Consider the following 14,613-nt stretch of genomic DNA (forward strand, 5'->3'; position numbering starts at 1 on the left):
CCGGGCTCCCCTCACAAGGCAGCCGGCATCTTTCTCAAGGGTCCGGGGAGGCTGGCGTCGGCAGCTTGGCCCTGCGGAGACCTGGGTGGGGAGGGCAAAGGAGATGTGCCCAAAGCTCTGTGAGGCTGCGCTGGGAAAACCAGCAAAGGCCAGCAGCCGGGACGCTCCCTGGACAAAAGGCTGGGACCCTAATTCTTAGAGGGTCTTCACTCCCAAGTTGGTGGCCCTGGAATCAACCACCCTCTCCCCACCTACCCTCACCACCACCGTCTCCAATTTAGAAATCTCTCTTCCAGCATTTAAGAGCTTCTGCTTGGATACTTCCTGTGTTGAGAAGTTCACTACCACTTTTAAAATCTTTGTCAAAAAGTTGTTTATGTTAAGCCAAAAATATTGACCCTGGAGATTCCTCAAGGCCAAGTTCTACCTCATGAGCTACACAGAATAGCTATACGCTGCCCACCTGACAGCTTTGAAGTAAGCCATCTTGTCCTTTTTGTCCTACCCTAGTTTCCTCTTTTCTGGACTAAACATCCCTAGCCCCTTTGACCATTCTTCCAAGGACATGTCCACTAGCCTCCCTCCAGTCCTCTTCTGTGCAGGGTGCCTGCCTCTGGGCCCCTCCACTATGACAATGGCCTTTTCTGTTGAGGGGGCTAGGACTGGCATGATGCACCTGGGACCAGGACTGTGTGGTGTACACTGGTCCATCACCTCCTTTGTTGTGAACACAAGCCCCTATTAATCCAATCCAAGTCTATGCATTTTGGGTGTATCAGTCTGACATCTAGTCCTTTCAGGTCTAATTTTTCCTAGTGTGATCCTCATTCAAAGTGTGAGGTCACAGATAGAGCCCAGAAGCACATCATTAGAGACCCTGCTTATTAATCTGTATCCTGGGGGCTCATAAATGGGCTCAGGGTGTCCATGTGAGCCCTTTTCAGGATGAGGGTCCACAGCTTTCATTAGATTCTCAAAGGGCTCCTTCTCTAAAAGAGGATAAAACCATGGATAGGGCTTAACCTCCTCGTTTTGAGATGAGGTCAAACAGGAAATGTGACACCTCCCCCCCAGGCCATGTGGCTAGTTCTGGGGGGAGCCCACCACTGACTTTTGTAGGACCCAGTAAGCACTCTCATGGGGTCTGGCTCACCTCCGCGAGGTGGGGCGAGGCAGGGGTCTCCTTTCCTCCCCAGGCCCAGCCTGAGGCTCCCTGGAGCTGCCTGGTGGGGGGGGCCCTGTTGCTGGGCTGGCGCAGACTCCCTCTCCCCCCACAGCAGGGCCAGATTCTGAAATGGTCTGTCTTTATTACGCCAGCAGGAAACAAAAAACTCCCCAGGTGTAAACAGGAGAAATGTGTTGGTTAAGTTACTCATCATTATCTTATTATTAACAAAATAAAGCACTATCTATGTTTACAGTCATAAAAAAAGAAACAGCCAGAAGAGAAGTTGGGCTGGGGGGGGAAGGGGAGGGGGTGGACACAGACGCCACATCTGCCCCTGTGGGATTTGGGGTTCCTTCTCACCCTGACCTGAGGGCTGTTGTGGATCTGTGGAGTCAGGGGCCAGTGGGGCTTGATTTTCTTAGGGAAATAACGGGTGAAGGTGCTCAGGCGCTGAGACAACTCCAGAGTGCAGATTGGGGGGGGAGGGGGGAAGAGCATCAGGAGCAGCGTGGAGCCTCTGTCCCCTCACCGACCCCTCCAAGAACGGGGAGCCCTCCCCCCGCTCACGAGGGAGGAACGGAGACCAGCTGCCATGGGAACCCTCCTCTCCAGGCTCTGTCACTAACCATCAGTCTTCCTGACCCCACTCTGACACTTGGTTGGGACCAGGGGCTGGGGCACCAGGACAGAGCCCCTTGGAGGCGAGCACATTCCCATGCTGCTTGGAACTAAAAATGGCTCCATGGGAACCAACTGGCAGGGTCAGGAGGGAGTCGGGGGCGGGGCGGTCAGGGCGCTGTGGGCCCAGGGGCAGAGCAGGGGCCTACGGAGATCCAGAGTGACCAGCAGGCGTCACGGGGGCAGGGCAGACACCAAGGAAGGGAGAGGGACAGAAACAGGGCCCTGCAGGGAGACAAGGCCAGACAGAAATGCACTCAAGGACGCACAGAACCTGAGACACCCAGACTGACAAAGAGGTAGTAATTTGGGTACAAAGAGAAGCACAGAAAAGAGGCCCCCAGAGAAGCAAGAGTGGCATCAAGAGACACCCCCACAGGAACTCAGCAACAGTGCCTGCACGCAGCGGGCACTCAATAAATATCTCGTGCAAGAAATGAACACAGGAAAACATACACGTGTGTACACACACACGCTCACAGCAGCCAGAGGCACAACAGGCTTGGTGAAGATAAAGCCAGTGAGGGACAGCCAGAGCTTTTTGCACAAAGTACAAAGTGAGCCTGGTGCTTGGGGAGGGATCTGGGGGTGCTATGTGTCGGGGTGCTGGTCCCACGGTGGCTGGTCCATCCAGGACAAGAATGGAACAAAGCATGTGGCCCCAGGGGGACAGGTCTGTAGCTGCCATACCCCGGGGTGCGTAGACCTGCAGGAGGGGAGGGTCATACAGTGTCCCCTGGCCATGAGCCCCAAGGACCAAGGAGCTCAGCCCATCACCACCATGAGGCCCTGCCCACCTCAGCCAGCAGCACCTCAGGTGTGCCCACAGGTGTGCTGGGCAGGGCCTCTTAGGAAAGTATCTGCAGGTGCACAGCTGTGCCCATCTCCCAGGTGGGCCCAAGTCCAAGTACCAACAAAGTCCAGGTGGGCCAGCTCTGCCCATCAGCTTGGGGCTGGTCTTCCCCAGGGAGGAGGACCAGGCCCCCACCGGGATCAGTCTGTGAGCACCACCAACTCGCCGTCGCTCTTCTCTTCGCCCTCCGAGTCCTCCTCCTCGCTGTACCGGAACATCTCACCATCGGCTGCGGAGTGCCTGTCCTCCGTGCCCTCAGCCTCCTCCCTGAGGCTGCAGGTGTTGACGATGACAGGCATGTTTGGGTCCAGGCTCCGGGGCATATAGTGCTCCACCAGGGGCTGTGCCAGCGGCATGCCTGCTACCCGAGGGTACACGGCATCTGAGGAGCTCCCGTGCACCTGGCCAGACTGCGGGCTTCAGGAAGACAAGGGGCAGGTTACAGAGGCAGCCTCACTTTGACCCCAGCCCAGCCCTACTCCGGGCCCCTCAGGGTGTGCCCTCTCACCCACACTCCTTTAGCTCCCAGACACACACACTCCGCCCCCCGTTCTGCCTTCTGAAGCAAACTGTCAACTTACAGCCCCCACACATCAGTCCCAGGGCCATGGTTGGCCCCACAGATACTCCTGGAGGACCGTGTGTGAATGCAGTTTGTGGAAATCGTCTATTTTAAATGCCCGGGGAGTTTCCTGTTTAAAGGCATCCCAGGTGCTTGCTGTGGTCCAGTCAGGAAACCTCTGTATGGTAAGTACCTGGATGTTTAGTGCCGTGAATTTTTATTGAATTTGCCAGAAATGCGATCCACAGGCACGTTTCTCCAGGTACACACCAGTCCCTCACAGGCACTCAGTCACGAATCTACATCCCAAGCCACCATGGTCATAGTCACCCCTGCAGTCATGCATGCAGGCCCAGCCACCCCCAGATAACGCCCACACACACCTGTGCACACACACACACTAAGCACCCCTGGACTCACACACAAAGTCAAGCCAAATGCTAACACCCAGCCACTCACAAGAGCTGCACACACACGCGCGCACACAGGCTCAGCTGCCTGGGGCGGGCCTGCTCACAGGGGCGCGTAGCTCTGGCGGGCATCCTGGCGCCGGGTCCGCATCAAGGCCTTGTACTCGCCCACCCGCAGCCTCTTGCCCTCCACGATGCAGGTGCGCTTGGGCCGCGGCTTGTACTTGTAGTCGGGGTACTTCTCCAGGTGCTGCCGGCTCAGACGTGCCTGCTCCTCGTAGTAGGGCTGCTTCTCCTGGTTGGTCATGGACTTCCAGCGGGAGCCTGGTCCAGCCCCCCGGGGGCAGACGCTCAGTGCTTGGCCCTGCCGACCACCCCCCACCCCCTGGAGGCCCCCAGAAGATTTTGGTCCGCGGGTATAGTGCAAGCACCCAGCAAGGCCCTGGCCCAGTGTGGGTGCTCCTTAGATGCTGGGCAGGTGAATGGAGATGGCACGGATATGGGTATCCAACTGCCAGCTGAAGACACAGCACCCACTCACATCCCAAATGACCCAGCAGCTCCTGGGAGGTCTCTGGGCTGCATGATTTGCATAAACCAAAGGGCAGCCACCCCAGGCCCCCAACAGTGCAGACAGGCTCCCTGCTCAGGACAAACACCGGAGCCTCAGTTGACAAGGGACCTGCATAGACACCGGAGGAGCCTCAGTGCTGAGGCAACTGCCCTGTTCCACCCCAGCTGCCCTGTCCCACAGCTCTCCTCAGCCTCCAATCAAGACGTATAATTTTTTTTTTTTTTGAGGAAGATTAGCCCTGAGCTAACTACAGCCAGTCTTCTTTTTTGCTGAGGAAGACTGGCCCTGAGCTAACATCCGTGCCCATCTTCCTCTACTTTCTATGTGGGAGGCCTACCACAGCATGGCTTTTGCCAAGCGGTGCCATGTCCACACCCGGGTCCGAACCGGCAAACCCCGGGCCACCAAAAAGAGGAACGTGCAAACTTAACCGCTGTGCCACCGGGCCGGCCACAAGACGTATAATTTAAGAAACCTTTCTACTGACAGCCCAAGAACACCAGTCTCTTCTCCTGTCTCCTGCTGGAGCCAGCTCCATAGTCTGGGCAACAGTGGAACAGGTTAGGGAGAGATGAGGGGGCTAAAGAATGCGGCGCACACGTACACACTTCCTCCTTAAATTCCAGGGCATGGGTGGCGGCAGAAGAGCCTGCCACAGTGCCGGACCCAGCTGCCTCATGTCCCGCCTGACTCTCGCACCCCAACAGAGTCCGCTGGAGTTCAGCATGGTGTGACCATCACCCAGCAAGGCCGAGGAGAGCCAGCTGGCCCCTGCTGCAGGTCCTGCTGGAGCCCTGCCGGCACTCACCAAGGATCTTGCTGATGCTGGAGTTGTGCATGTCCGGGAAGGCCTGCAGGATCTTCCTCCGCTCGTCCTTGGCCCACACCATAAAGGCATTCATGGGCCTCTTGATGTGGCTGCTGTTCCGGGACTCTGGGAAGTGGCGGGAGCCTGGGGGGCAGGGGTGGCAAAGAGAGTCCTCCAGGGCTGGCAGAAAGAAACATCCCCTGCTTGACCGCTAGGGGGTGCTGGGAGGCTCCCAGAGGGGCCAGGAGCAGGACACCAGCAGATCCCAGCCAGGGGCCCAGGACAGAAAGGGTAGAGACACATAGAAAGGGAGAGAAGGGGTTGGAAAGAGATGCAACCTGACCACCCTGGCCCTGGGGGAAGCAGAGGTGGGCCCTCCTGCCCGTCAGCCCAGTACCCAGAGCCCTCACCGTCCACATCGCAGCCCAGCATGGCTTCCTCCAGAGGATGCACACAGCTCTCCTCAAGCCGTTCCTTGGCTGGGGACGTGTCCAGGCTGATGAGGTCCTGGGGTTGACAGGGGCAACCTGCACATCAGCCCCCCTGTGTCACCCCACGGCCCTCCCCACCCCTCCCTCTGGTGGCCTCAGACTCTGTGCCTTCCACCTCTGGCTACTGTGTCTTCCCTGCTCCCAAGTGCAGGGCAGCAGGGACCTGTACCTTGCGGAAAGGGGTGCTAGGAGAGCTCTCTAAGGCCCCGCTGTGGCTGTGCAGCAGCTGTCGAGCATCCTGGATGGCTTTGGTGACAGCATCCCCTTCACCAAGAAAGCCTATGAGAGACGGGGGAGGAAGAGAAAGGGAGGTCGGGGTCATGCCCAGTTGCACTCCTGGGGTGGTGCTGCCTCTTGCCCTCCCAGGGCTGTTACCCTGCACATCCCCAAGGGGGCGCCACTGACATTGGCTGTGGTGCGGTGCCAATATACTGGAAACGAGAATAGTGTCCCCGAAATTGTGCGGCCCGGGGGCCTGAATACCCCAGGCCAGGGTGCCCAGACAGACACAGCGGGGAGAGGAGGGCGAGGATCTCCTGAGACTGGATGCTGAAACTGAAAGGGGCCGAAGACAGCAAGTCTAAGCCCCTGTTAGACTGTGACCTGGAGGGAAGGGACATGCCCCAGGTCCCGTCATGCCCCTTGGCTCCCCCTCAGAAGAGGGCCGATGGACAAGTGCGGGAGATAGAAAGCTTACCCAGAGGCAGACTTGGGGGGCTGGACTGCAGGTCCCGTGTGGGGGCCCCATGGCTGGGGGGTCCACAGTTGCTCATTTTCAGGCTCGGGGAGCTGGAGGTGTTGGGCAGCTCGGGGGCCTTGGGCTTGGCTGTGAGGTTCAGGGGCTGGGAGGGCTCCTGAGGGAGACCCAGAGGTCAGAGGGTGAGACATGCCAAAGAGACCCCCATAGAGGGACGGAGGGGACATATGGTGACAGAGAGACAAGAATACCCAGAACAGACAAGGAGACAGAGAGGGAAAGAAGAGACAGAAGGAGCAGGTGAACAAGAACAGGCCCCACAGCCCCCGCAGTGGGCAGCCAGCCCTTGTATGCGAGGGAGGGAGCCCCGGCCAGTGAGTGGGCAGTACCTGCAGTGGGTGGTGGGCGGCCATGGTCCCAGGCCTCTTCACCACCTGGGCGGGGGGGCTGTGCAGCAGCTGCAGCGGATACTCCACTGTGGGAAAGGCGGCAAGGAGAAAAGTCCTGGATGAGCACAGAACAGCAGACGCCCTGCTTGACCAAGTGGACAGAGGCTCCGAGCTGGCCCAGCCAGCTTCCGCCTCGGCCTTCCCCAGCCCGGAGCGCGGCTGAGGGCCTCCTGTGCCCTCGCCCGCTGCCCTGCACGCTCCTGCCACCCCCCCCCCCCACAGGCCCTGGAGTTCCAGCCAATGGTGAAGTAAGAACAGCACCCCACTCATTCTACCGATGCCTATAGCTTGTACCTACTACGTGCAGGGCACAAAAGCAGCTACCTGTGTGTCGCCCGTCTGATGTGCATTATCTCACAATAGCCCCTAGTGAGCAGCATATAATGGGCAATCAATACATCAACCCATTTTACAGATAAAGAAACTGAGACCTGGAGACCTTAAATGGGTTGCACATAGTTCATAAATGGGAGCACTGAAATTTTAACCCGGGTCCTCTGGACTCCACAGCCCATCCTTTCCCCTGGACATGGCCCTCTCTCTATTCTACCTAGCCTACCTCACTCTCCCTCGACAGGCAGCACAGAGGAGTTGACAGTGCAAGTGGAGAGAGAAGCCATGGATACAAATCACTAACCCCATGGCTGTGGTGATATGGGCTGTGTGGGTCGCATGCCAGAGAACTCTGTTCCATCTGGGGTGACTGGAGCAGCCTTCTGGGGGGAGGCAGGACATGAGCTAGTGCCTGGAGGCAGGCATGGAGTAGTGGAGTACTGGGGGGCCAGGTGGGCTCCAAGGCCCATGTAGGCTGAGCTCAGGAGTCTGGACTCCATGCTGTAGGCAGCACCATCTAAGGCTTGTGAGCTGGGGGGAGGCGCTGTTCACTCAGCTTCGGGAAGGGGCAGCCTGCAGGCCACCTGCTGGCTAGGATCCTGGAGCAAATGAAGCAGTCCAGGTCTTCCACGGCTTACACCTCCTGCCTCCCCTGTCCAGAAAGCACATGCCTCCTCGCCACCCCTGGCCCTGCCCTCCCCACCCCTGCAGCTCTGGAGCTGCAATGGTTTGGTCCAGGTGCCCTGTCCTCCCCCCAGGCCCTCCCCCCTCCCCCATTCCCAGTCTGTCCATCTCGTCCTGTGTGGTCCTCATCCCCTATCCCCCACCTGGGAACTTCCTCTGTGTTTCCCCTTCTCCCACCCTAGGGTCAGTGGGGCTGACCCATGAACTGTGCCCACAGCCCACAGGCCTCAGTGGTGGACCCACAGGAGCTCACCCAGGGGCATTTCCCCTGCCTTCTCGTGCGTGGAAAGGGAGAGTGGACCTGAGGGGGTTGACTTAAAGGCTGCTGCCCCTTCTGGGGAAATTACGGGCAGCATCTCTGCCCTGCCCCGTGAATCAATGATCATGGCCAGTTCCCATATCTGCCTCCAGCCCGCCGTCACAGTCCTAGCGCAAGCTGTCACCATCACTAGAAGCACCTCAACAGCCCCACCCGGTCCTGCCTCCAGCTGGCCCCCCATCCTGTAACCCCCATCAGCGTGACAACACATCCTCCACTCAAATGTCACGGTGTCCCACATGCTACCAAATAATCCCCAGCCCCACACCCAGTCCCACCCGCCCTCCCAGCCGCAGCCCACAGCCCTGTCATGTGCTCCCCTCACCCCAGCGCCCCGCGCAGCTCCCTGCCTCAGGTGGGAGCCCTCTCCCGGCCCACCACCCCGGCTCCTGGCTTCACCCTCACAAGTCCACTCCCCCAGGCCCCAGTCAAATGCAACCTCCTCAGGAAGCCTTCCCAGACTCCTCGGTCATTGGTATCCTGCTTTTCCCTCCACAGACTAAATTCCTTGAGCTCAAAGTCCACATTTCATCACCCCTGTGGCTGCCTGACAACTCCACAGTGTCTGACATGGGGTTGGCACTCAGTGGGTGGTCACTGAATTTCAGTGACGGGGCAGAAGGCAAGAGTGGCATGGTCAGGCCAAGAACAAGAGTGTGAATTTGGGAGATGTATAATGCTCAGTTAACATTCAAGATATTAATATTCTGGTACAGGAAATGCCCCAGAGCTGGGGAGATCAGACCTAGATTGGCTACATCCGCTCATGTCTGGAAAGCACTTCATGGTTTTCAATGTGAAAACCACTTTTCATTCTCCCAGTGAGGTCCAGAGAGAAGGGATGATTCTTCCACGGGACAGCTCCAAAACTAAGGCCCAGAAAGGCCACCTGCAAATTACTGGGTGAGAGCAGCGCTGGGCCCCCGCCCTGCCCGCAGGAGGCCTCAGCCGGGGGCCCTCCCACACTCACCTGGTTTGCAGGGGATGGGCTGAATGGGCAAAGCCAGCTGCGAGTCAGGGCTGACAGGCAGAGGTTGGTGGCTCGGGGGGAAGGCCGGGATCATGACATAAGGCATGTTGATCTGCTGAGGGCAGAGAAATCCTATGTGAGTTCCTGGGGGCCCAAGCAGCTGCCCAGCTGTGGTCAGCCCTGGACACAGAGGGTGAAGGCAGAGATGAGAAGCACAGGGCCTGGGCAGGGACAGTCTTCAGAAGATCCAGCTGACTCCACGCCACTGTCTACCCACCCTCAAGCCCTGGCTGGGTAGGAAGGCCCCACCCTTGACACAGGGGAAGAAGACAGGGGTAGGGCCTAGAGCAGAAATGAGCCCGCCTCCTGAGGGTCATGCCTGAGTGACTCCCCTGTCCCTCCCTGTCCCCAGCGCCTCTCCAGGCTGGTGGCAACCCCTCCACCTCCTGCTCTCCCACCCCTTTACCTGGATCTGCTGCTGCAGGAGGTTGATCTTATGCTGCTGCTGAATTAGCTGTTGCTGCTGCTTAGCGATCTGGCAGAGGGAAAGAGTTGGCAAAGGGGCCACAGGCATTAGGCCCCGGGACCCCACTCCCACAGAGCCTTCGCAGCCCCAAGCACACCCTGCCTTCTGCGGTAGCCACCATGCAGGGGAGCTGGGCGGGGAAGCAGCGGAACAGCCAACCTTCAGGACTGACTCTCTTTTTGAGGGCAGCTCGCCCTTCCCTCAGAGCCCAGGGATGGAGGTTGGGCAGGAAGCAGCCAGCTGCTCTTACTTGGAGCCCCTCAGCACCCCGCTACCCCCTGTCCCCCCAACAGGGCTTAGGAAGAGCCAGAGGTGGGAATCCTACAGCCCCTGCCCACCGCCCCTCCCGCACCCGCCCCAGGCTCAGCCTGCTCCCAAGGCGCTCCTCTCTGGGCCCTGACAGGCCCTTCCCCTGGAAAGAGCGCGACGCCGGGCCGGGCCCACCTGCTCCTGCTGCTGCCGGGCCAGCTCCATCTGCTGCTGCTGCTTCTCGAAAAGCATGGCGGCCATGTTCTTCTGCTCTGAGTGGGCCGTCAGGAGCTGGTCCCGCAGGGTGGACAGTTGGTGGATCATGACCAGAAGCTGCAGCTCCTTCTCTGCCAGGCTCTCCTGGGTCCCTGCTCCAGGGAAGCAGCACCACTGACCATTTGTTTGTTCATCTGTGCATCCTTCTGACACGTACTGAGCAACTGCTGTGCCCCAGGCCCTGTTAGGGGCTCAGCGACAGGTGACCGGGACATGAGCCTGGCCATGGAGGGGACTCCTCACCTGAATTAGGCTCTAGAAGTTCCCCACCATTAGCTGCCAATTCCAGCCCCTGGAAATGCTGGGGGTGGGGCCTCTCAGCCCTGGCCCAACTCTTGGACCGCCTTGAGTGCCCGGTGCCACAGGGTCAGGGTGGAGGGCCATCCCACAGGAGGGGCCCAGCGGGACACGCTCAGGCTTTGGAGCAAGACAGATCGGGGTTCAAATTCCCCATTCAGCCCACCCCGCCTGGGAGCTGGTGGGCCAGTTACCAAGTCATCTGCTCTTTAATCTCTAAATGAGCACAATAATCGTCACTTCACAGGGCTGCTGTGAGGGTTAGAGAGAATGCACATAAGCTCTTAGTCCAGATCTGGCACACAGTCCTCAACCAACAAACGTCACGGCTTCCCTGCCCCCCAGTGCAGCCAACGGCAGATGTGGGGGTGTGCTCCTACACGCCAAGCCACAGACCACCGCATTAGAATCACTCAGGCAGCCTCTGAAAAATACAGCTGCCCAGGCCTCCATCTTATAAGCGGTGTTTTTAAACATTTCACTCCATGCACTAAAGAATGAGTATCATTTCCATTCCCTGAAGTAACAGCATGCTGAATGCATCTTGCAAGTAGCTTGTTGGAAACATCTGTATTAAATGTGTTCTTAATCACTTCACTACGTTCAGTACAGAGGGGGCATCTTCTGGGGCTCTCATTCAGCAGGCAGGGTGGGGCTGGGGCATCCGCACTGTCTTACGGTCCCCTCTGTGGTGTGGCCGCACTGGGAAGATGACCACTCTGAAGAGGTCAAGCAGGAGCCTCCAGCACTTCTCATTCACTCCGTGCCTAGAATTAACTTTCAGCAGTGAGAGGGAACGTTCGGCTCACTTTGTAGGTGGATCTGGCAAGTGTCAAGGATGCTCGAGGTCACAAGGGTCCCTGGTAAGAGGTGGAGCCGAAACCCACACTCATGGGATCTGATCCCTGCCTGCCAGGCCTTGCCTGCATGGGAGTGAGCCAGACCCAACGCAGGGGCCCAGGTGAGGGATGGTGCTGACCTCCAGGGCCAGGCAGGAGGCAGAGTGGTGCAGCCCCCGCAACTACCCCACAGGCCCAGACTGCATGGCCAGGCCAGAAAAGGGGAAGGGCTCACACATCCCTCCCGCCCAGCCCAGGGGCCCTCACCTTTGACATCTTTGGTTTCCACAGAGCTCCTTCCCAGAAACTTCTCCTTCCAGTCACTGGAGAGCAGCTTCTCGATGGCTGGTACAACTAGAAGAGGATGAGGGATGGGGAGCAGCCATCCTCACGCCTCCCGCCCGGGACCCTACCTCTCACCAGGGCAGATATTGTACCTTCTTTTAAATTTCGGTTGAAGTCCAGCTTCTCCTGGCTTCCAGAAGCAGCCTCAGAGCCTCCTGGCCTCTTGGGTTCTGGGGACCCATTGCTCTCCGGGGAGCTGCAGTCCTATAAGACATGCTGAATGTCACTGTCACCGCCAAGAGAAGAGGAGCAGACTACAGGGGGCTGAGTGCCCAGAGCTGTGCACCCTGAGGGAATCTCAGAGTCCGCCCGGCCCCCAGGAGGGCCCTGCCTCCCCACCTCCCCACCTCCCCACCTTTGCTTGATAGAGTGAAAAGAACAAAAGGTTTGAAGACAAGAGAGCTGCATTCCAGCCCAGGCTCAGAGACTCACAAGGTGCTGGACTCACGTGAGTCCCTGACCGTGTCTGACCCTGACTTCCCTCTGCTGGAAATGGACACATTAACACCTCCCTCCTCCCTGTCATGGGGTTGTTGCTGGGATCAAAAGAGTTAATGCACATAAATGAGGTCTGCCACCACAGAGTCAGGGGCCAACAGCCATAGATTAATTACCAGTCCATTGCAGACACCCACCGCTCCAGCCAGGCGGTTGGTTATTCCCAGGGCCACCACCTCAGCCCTCCTTAAGACACCATCCCCTCTCCTCTTTTCATCTGAGTCTGCTCCATTCTTTAAGACCCCGCTTGAGGCCCTCCTCCTCCAGGAAGTCTTCTCTGATCACCACCCAACCTCCTAACCTCCTCCCACACACTCCAGGCTGCATCCCTTCTCAGAGCCCTAAAACTCTCATTTGCACTCATTTGGCTTTTAATTGTATACTCCCTTTTTATATCTCTTGCATGGAATCATAGAGTTTTTAAGAGCTGCAAGAATCCTTATTGCTCAGGTAGCTCACCTCCTTCACTGAAGGACGAGGAGCTGTACTGTCTTTAACAGAGATTTGATTCTGGCCTGGGTAATAAGGCTGATTTTCTTAAATTAAATGAAAAGGCTGGTATTTACCTTTAAGCGAAACTTTGAGCATGTACATCCTCTCTCTCCAACTAGTCCTCGGGGGTAAGGACTGAGTCACACAGGGTGAGCAGTTACTCTCAGCTGACTGAGTCCATGTCCTGCGTGGACAGGTGGCCTGGCTCCCAGCACCAGACTGAACTTGGCAGCCCCTCCCCAGTCACCTAAGTCTTGTCCCAGAAATGAACATTTCTGCCTGCCCCCCTGCCCAGCTGGGGGGTGGGTGCCTGCTAGCGCACAGGCCAGGGATGGCACATGGGTGTGGGGCACAGAGGCAGGGTGGGGACACTGACCCAGGAGCCCCTGGGAAAGTGTTAGGCACCTGGGCTGGAGCTTGGGGGTCAGCACCATCCTGGGGGGCCTGGGCTGGGTCTCCAGGGTGGGGTTCAGCTGCAGTGGCCAAGCCCTGGGGGGCCTCCTGGCAGGGCTCCTTCTTCCCCTCTGACTTGACAGTACAATTCACCATGGTGCCAACGCCATCCAGGGCCAGGTGCGCAGAGCCGGGGCTCCTCATGGACATTCTGAGGGAAGAGGGGTGGGTGAGTGAGGCGAGTCCCGAGCCCCAGAGCCAGCGACTCCACCATGCCCCCAGCCCCAAAAGACACACTCATGCAAAATGTGAGCCTCCATTTGGAACCCCACTGTGAAAAGCAGAAAAAATCCTCCTGCCCCTCTTTTTTTTTTTTCTTAAATTGGAGGGTCCAGAGAAGACTAGGCCCAACCTTTGGCACACCTGCCTGTTGGAGGGTTGGGACTAGTGGGTTGATGGGTTCACCTAAGGAGGCCAGAGATTGTCAACTGGCTGTTTCTGAGCCCTACAAAGCCAAGATTATATCTACACGTATGTGTCTTTAAGTACATATTTGTAATTAGTTACCAAAACTTAAAACTGAGAGATATCACATAAAAGTCTGGATTTGAACTTCTCTTAAAGTTGGTCTGTGGCATCCACTGGCTGGAACTGAGTAGCAGTTACTCCTTATGGACAGGCCAATTTTTCCTGCTCTCCACTACTCCCTACCACTCCCCAAAAGGGAAACCAAGTATCAACTACCCTATATAACACATTTATCGTTTTTCTTATAGTAGAGAAGATAAAAGTGAATGATTTCTTATACCCATGTATTCTTATATCCATTTTATATCTACCAAAAATGGGAAAATAAATAAATTGAGAGATGAGTGGTTTTAAGAAAAATATTTTCTCCTATCTAGCTAGAGTCTCTCCTGTAGAATTTGGCCCCTGGGAGCATTTGCAATCCCTGGGATAAGCAGAGACTCTGCATCCACTGCTCCCATCACTGCCGCCACTCCTGTCACACCACTGCCTGGACATCTTGAGGAGCTGCACAGTCACGAGCGTTCAGTGGCCATGTCAGGCTCAGGGCCAGGGCAGCACATGCCCAAGCTCACCTGCTCACCCTCCAAAGTCACTGAGACAAGACCATGGGGGGACACAGCAGGTTCCAAGTATGCATGGGTCCTGCCTCAGCTACTCGATGGCCTCAGAGTGACCTTGGGCAAGTTGCTTAAACTTCCAAACCTCAGTTTGCTCATCTGTGAAGTGCACGGTCACAAGGGCTGTGAACTGATCTTTACATGGTGCTTAGAACACTGTGGGGCCTGGTTCCACCACTGCTGGTTGGGAGGCGGCATGAGGACCCGCAGCCTCAGCACCACCTGGGGGCTTGTTTGAGGGGCAACGTCCTGAGTCACCCACGAATCCGAATCTCTGTGGGTGGAGCCAAGGATCTGTTTTAACAAGCTCTCCAAGTGTTTCTGATACACATTAGTTTGAAAAGCATTGTTAAATAAAATTTTTTAAAAATTGGGGGGGCACTAAATTTTTAAGAGGGGGTGTAAGGCAAAAATCAGATATAGTAAATCCCCTTAAATTAAATTGCAGGTGCTGTATTTGTATGTTAGAATAAAATGTTTCTCGTAACGTATAATGAATAACACTGTGCCATCTACCACAGGGCACATGGACAGTACTTCACAGTAAATAACTG

General features: G+C 57.1%; 1 protein-coding gene across 7 annotated transcripts in view; it reads right to left on the reverse strand.

The window, feature by feature from the left end:
- Window positions 1-1,287: 1,287 nt before the first annotated feature.
- SOX13 (SRY-box transcription factor 13) overlaps window positions 1,288-14,613 on the reverse strand; it is a 40,819-nt gene continuing 27,493 nt past the window's right edge. For 4 of the 7 annotated variants that reach the window (XM_014829929.3, XM_070498160.1, XM_070498159.1 and 1 more), the window contains 13 exons: window positions 12,924-13,122; window positions 11,621-11,732; window positions 11,451-11,537; window positions 9,967-10,139; window positions 9,463-9,531; window positions 8,997-9,111; window positions 6,631-6,716; window positions 6,242-6,398; window positions 5,714-5,823; window positions 5,464-5,560; window positions 5,054-5,197; window positions 3,779-3,995; window positions 1,288-3,116 (listed from right to left, as the gene is read on the reverse strand). In XM_014829929.3, the coding sequence (XP_014685415.2) occupies window positions 2,840-3,116; window positions 3,779-3,995; window positions 5,054-5,197; window positions 5,464-5,560; window positions 5,714-5,823; window positions 6,242-6,398; window positions 6,631-6,716; window positions 8,997-9,111; window positions 9,463-9,531; window positions 9,967-10,139; window positions 11,451-11,537; window positions 11,621-11,732; window positions 12,924-13,121 (1,842 nt within the window). In that variant the 5' untranslated portion in view covers window position 13,122 and the 3' untranslated portion in view covers window positions 1,288-2,839. Of the gene's footprint in view, window positions 3,117-3,720; window positions 3,996-5,053; window positions 5,198-5,463; window positions 5,561-5,713; window positions 5,824-6,241; window positions 6,399-6,630; window positions 6,717-8,996; window positions 9,112-9,462; window positions 9,532-9,966; window positions 10,140-11,450; window positions 11,538-11,620; window positions 11,733-12,923; window positions 13,123-14,613 lie in introns of those variants that run through there. The other 3 variants (XM_070498161.1, XM_014829943.3, XR_011498355.1) reach the window with 2 other exon arrangements.

Source organism: Equus asinus, chromosome 25, assembly GCF_041296235.1.
Source record: "Equus asinus isolate D_3611 breed Donkey chromosome 25, EquAss-T2T_v2, whole genome shotgun sequence".
NCBI lineage: Eukaryota > Metazoa > Chordata > Mammalia > Perissodactyla > Equidae > Equus > Equus asinus.